The sequence below is a fragment of the Mixophyes fleayi genome, chromosome 10 (assembly GCF_038048845.1).
Source record: "Mixophyes fleayi isolate aMixFle1 chromosome 10, aMixFle1.hap1, whole genome shotgun sequence".
NCBI classification, from domain to species: domain Eukaryota; kingdom Metazoa; phylum Chordata; class Amphibia; order Anura; family Limnodynastidae; genus Mixophyes; species Mixophyes fleayi.
In genome coordinates, this window is record NC_134411.1 from 76,664,775 (window position 1) to 76,669,882 (window position 5,108).

Below are 5,108 nucleotides of genomic sequence, written 5' to 3' on the forward strand. Positions count from 1 at the left end.
AGGAATAGCGATTTGCAAGGAAAATCAGTCTTGCCGCAGCATGCAAAATAGATTGTAGGGGTTTGAGTCTGTTTTTGGGAAGACCAGTAAGGAGGGAATTGCAATAGTCAATGCGGGAGATAATAAGTGCATGAATGAAGGTTTTAGCAGTGTCTTGCGTGAGATATGTGAAGATTCTGGAAATGTTCTTTAGATGTATGTAACATGATTTAGATATAGAGTCAATGTGGGGAACAAAGGATAGGTGTGAATCAAGGATTACACCTAGGCAGCGAGCTTGTGGGGTGGGATTTATGGTCATGTTATCAACAGAGATAGAAATGTCAGGTATGCTCTTGTTGGCAGATGGGAATATTATTATTAAGATTAAGTTTGAGTTGGCGAGAGGACATCCAAGATAATATGGCAGAAAGACAGTCAGTTACACGGGACAACACAGATGTCGAGAGATCAGGAGAGGATAGATAGATTTGGGTATCATCCGCATAGAGATGATACTGAAAGCCAAAGGAACTTATTAGATTTCCAAGAGAAGCGGTATAGATAGAGATAGAGAACAGCAGAGGACCTAGCACTGAGCCTTGTGGTACTCCAACTGATAGGGGAATGCGGAGCAGAGGTGGCTCCAGAGAAATTAACAGTGAAAGAGCGATTAGAGAGGTAGGATGAGAACCAGGATAGAACAGTGTCTTGAAGACCTAGGGATTGCAGCGTTTGTATGAGAAGAGAGTGGTCAACGGTGTCAAATGCAGCCAAGAGATCCAGGAGAATTAGGAGAGAGTAATGGCGTTCAGTTTTAGCAGTGATCAGATCATTGACAACCTTGGTCAGCGTAGTCTCTGTGGAGTGTTGAGAATGAAAGCCTGACTGAAGAGGATCCAACAGGTTGTTTGCGGAAAGAAAGCGTGTGAGGCGAGTGTAGGCAAGTCTCTCTAGAAGCTTGGAGGGGCAAGGGAGCTGAGAGATGGGACAGTAATTTGAGAGAGAGTTTGGGTCAGAGTTTTGTTTTTTAGAATAGGAGTAATCACTGCATGCTTGTAAAGTGATGGAAAGATGCCAGTAGAGATTGAGAGATTACAGATTTGTGTTAGAGGTGAAATGAGTACAGGAGACAGGGATCTACCAATTTGCGAGGGAATAGGATCAAGAGGACAGGAGATAGATTAGGAAGATAAGAAGAGAGTAGAAATCTCCTCTTCATTTGTGGGGTCAAATGAAGAGAGGGTGTCAGAGGGTAGTGGGAAGGAATTGAGCTAAACTCTCTCCCTCGCACAATAAGACTCTCCTCTGGTCTACAAACTTTCAAGCGTTCTCTGAAAACCTACCTATATAGACAAGCTTATAATATTCCTCAACCACCCTGTTAACCTCACTATCTTTAGCCTGTTACTGCCTGTTACACAATTTCACACAAGACAACTACCCCCTGACCAACATTGTTGTGTGACAGGATCATTTAGCTTATGAGTCACTTTTACCTTTGCAGTCTGGCTGGGCCAAGATGCAAAATGTATACTTAACCTCATGTGTCAATCTCCTATTGTTCCATAGATTGTAAGCTTGCGAGCAGGGCCTTCTCACCTCTTTGTCTGTTTTACCCAGTTTGTTTATTAGTTTATTATGTCTGTCCCCAATTGTAAAGCGCTACGGAATATGTTGGCGCTTTATAAATAAACGATGATGATGATATATTCTACTGAATTCTTTATTCTGATCTATCTTTTCCATCCAGGGAACGGTGATTATACCAGATCTGTCCTCAGTGCACTATGATGAGAGTCAATGGAAATATCCACATGAGTTTAATCCAGAGAATTTCCTGAACGAGGAGGGAGAGCTGATGAAAGTAGACTCCTTCCTACCCTTCTCTGCAGGTAACACAGGGCAATAGCAATATTTAGACAACAGGTGTGTGCTGCTGTACAAAATGATGTTTGGTCAATATTACAACAATACCAGTTGTATAGATGATATATAAGCACTGCTAGCTGTGTGCATACACAAGGGTCCTTTACTGAGGCACATTGTTCTATATCAGTTCTACTGTTTGTTATGATATCATATTGTTCTCATAAAAATATGGTATAAATCCTGCATAAATGACCAGTGAAAGAGGCCATTAGGTGTATTGCAGAAGCTGTACTCTCCTCTCTTCTTTACCAGTAATCGTCTACACCACGTCTGCCATCATACACCGTCTTTTCTTCCGGAGTAGGGCACTATAGCAATGTGGTTTGCACTGTATTAAGGAGCAGTGGGTCTGATTCATCTTCGGATTAAACCTGCTCACAACTTGCTTATAAATAAACTTGAAAGTATTTCCGACTCTATTTAAATACAAGCGGATCATAATATATACGTTTCCATTTATATCTGGGCATAAGTGCACTCTGGCTGAATGTTATTTTCCGTATGTAAACAGACAGACTGCCGGATATGCACAAGTGTCTGTTCACTAAAAGGTCACATCAGAACGCATTAACAAAAATATTTGTAAACAGAACACATGTTCTGTGGTACCTAGAGCCACGCATATATGTGTAGTTCTTAATACAAAGACTATGCGGTGACAGTCACTGTCAGTCGGCATATACATCTGCCCTGGAGCTGGTGTAAATGAAACAGCTAAAAAATACGTACTTTAGAGAAACCCAGAATTTGAATTCGCCGCATCTGCATCAGAATGCCCTAGGTATACCCTTACTGTACATTGCTTACTTTCAATCGCCGCTTCCCTCCCACTTATTGCCCTTCAAGCCGTAGGCAGACATAGGTGTCATTTGCATTCGGACATGACTTGCATGCAATTTCATTCTTTGGTGTAAGGTCCATTTCTGACCCTGTACAGAGCTGTTTCAGGCAGAATATGGCACAAAAACAGACTTAAGCCGAAGATGAATCTGGCCTAGTATGTCTAACAGAAACTCTAAGGGCTAGATTTACTAAACTGCGGGTTTGAAAAAGCGGAGATGTTGCCTATAGCAACCAATCAGATTCTAGCTGTCATTTATTTAGTACATTCTGCAAAATGACAACTAGTATTTGATTGGTTGCTATAGGCAACATCTCCACTTTTTCAAACCCGCAGTTTAGTAAAGATACCCCTAGGGCTTTTACCACACAAATGGTACGATGGGTGTGGGGTAATAAATGTGTTGCCAGATAACTCTATATATGTTTTTGCCGGTGCATTGCTAGTCCCAGCAAACCCTGGTAGCTGGTTCACGCATGCACAGATGGACCAAAGACTGGCTGGCGAAGCCTTGAATGTGTTGCTCACAACAACATTTGTTAAATACCATTAAAACAAGTTTTCTGCGACAAAAAATCTATGATAACGTTGCTAGATCATAAGTAGACCCCATTGTCTTAAAAATGTATCTTATATATCATATTACTCCTTTGTGTACACAGATAATTATTGCAGTGTCCGAGCTACCTTCTGATCATCTTTTTTTTTTCTTCTCAGGACCGCGGAGCTGTCTCGGGGAGAATCTCGCCCGCATGGAGATCTTTCTCTTCTTCACTACTATGCTGACGCACTTTGAATTCCAGTGTCCGGATCACAAGTCACCCCCTGACCTCACACCAGTGTTTGGGATTACTCGGCCTCCTAAACATTTTAAGATGCGACTGGTGCCCCACACATAGAACTGATCATATGAAGACAAATGGTGGGACAACATGCAAGCATACTAGTTTCCCCTGAATACATTAACATACAGGACTCATATGGTATAGATAATGTTAATTATTTATCCATTAACTTGATCATTATAAATGATTCCTTTTTATGTGAGTAAGATTTCTTTAATCTCCTCTTTAAGTAATAATTGAGATGAGCAGATTTACTTTTCTTTATTATGATAATTAGACACAGACCCTACTTAAGCTGGGTACACACTACAGAAATTTCAACCAACTTTTTATGCAGAGCGATTTAACATGCGATCGATGATCCGATCGCTCGGTCCATGGACTGCATGCACACTAGCCTTGTTTAGGACGATAAAGGGAAGAGCGGACGTCCCTATAGCGACTTTTTACAGCCATGTTGTGGTGAGCAATGACTGTAATTTTGTACTCACTGTTGTGGATCGGTCGGAAGTTTATACACACTGCACAGCGGAAACGAGATTGGACCAAAAATATTAAACGGTACGACCAACCAAATGAGGCGACAATCGTCCATTTGGGCAGACTTGTTTATTGGATGAAAACAGTGTAGTGTGTACCCAGCTTTACTAAGTGAAGCAGTACACACTTACACACTTGTCAATGCCAATTGACAACGTATTTTTAGTTAGGACGTCTTTTATAGAAAAATGTTACTCATCATTACCAAAAACACTAATTATTATTGCCAAAACCATCACCCCTCCAGTCTTGTGTCAATGCTGACACTTAAGACCTTTTTCATCATAAATCTTCATTAAGTTCACTTGTCCTTGGTCCTTATTTTTGGACTTTATCCTGCAATTATGAAATTTAAAAGGTCATGGAAACTAATTAAAACATGTGTTTCTTATCTGTGTTTTATAACCTGTTTTTCTCATGGATGTAATAAGGTTCAAACCAGTGGTCGAAGTGGACCTTTAGAAGTGGTAGCATGGAAATTTAAAAGTGACGGTATGAGTATGAGGTTTCAGTATAGTACTTTCCTCAGGATGTCCCTGAGGAAAGTACTATACTGAAACGTTGGAATGGATTAAATACACCCTTTTGATACAAACTACAATTTGTCTTAACTCCTAGAGTACCGCCTCACCTGGAATCTATTTATTGTACTATCCATACAAGTGAAGTACCAAGGTAGGCAATGTAAGGTGGTAAGCAATAATTTCTGTGCACTGCAATTGGTTGCGATGTGACTAATACGCAACCTAATCATTATCGTAGCAATACGTAAATATGTTTAATGTATTTCTATAATTTAATATAAAATATAATGTGTTGAAAAAGCTAATTAATATTTCTAACATATTAATTACATCAAATTTGGTATCATTCTGTTCGCAATCGCATGAAAACAGTTCCGGTAGTATTTACCAGACGATAGTTATAACTAACATTACTTTTCATACACCAAATAGCAACTCTAGAAAGGT

The 5,108-nt window shown here is 40.0% G+C and overlaps 1 protein-coding gene across 2 annotated transcripts in view; it reads left to right on the forward strand.

Annotated features, from left to right (window-relative positions):
- Positions 1-4,476, forward strand: part of LOC142104303 (cytochrome P450 2J4-like) — a 29,812-nt gene extending 25,336 nt beyond the window's left edge. For both annotated transcript variants that reach the window (XM_075188891.1, XM_075188892.1), the window contains 2 exons: positions 1,733-1,874; positions 3,470-4,476. In XM_075188891.1, the coding sequence (XP_075044992.1) occupies positions 1,733-1,874; positions 3,470-3,651 (324 nt within the window). In that variant the 3' untranslated portion in view covers positions 3,652-4,476. The remainder of the gene's footprint in view (positions 1-1,732; positions 1,875-3,469) is intronic.
- Positions 4,477-5,108: the final 632 nt, after the last annotated feature.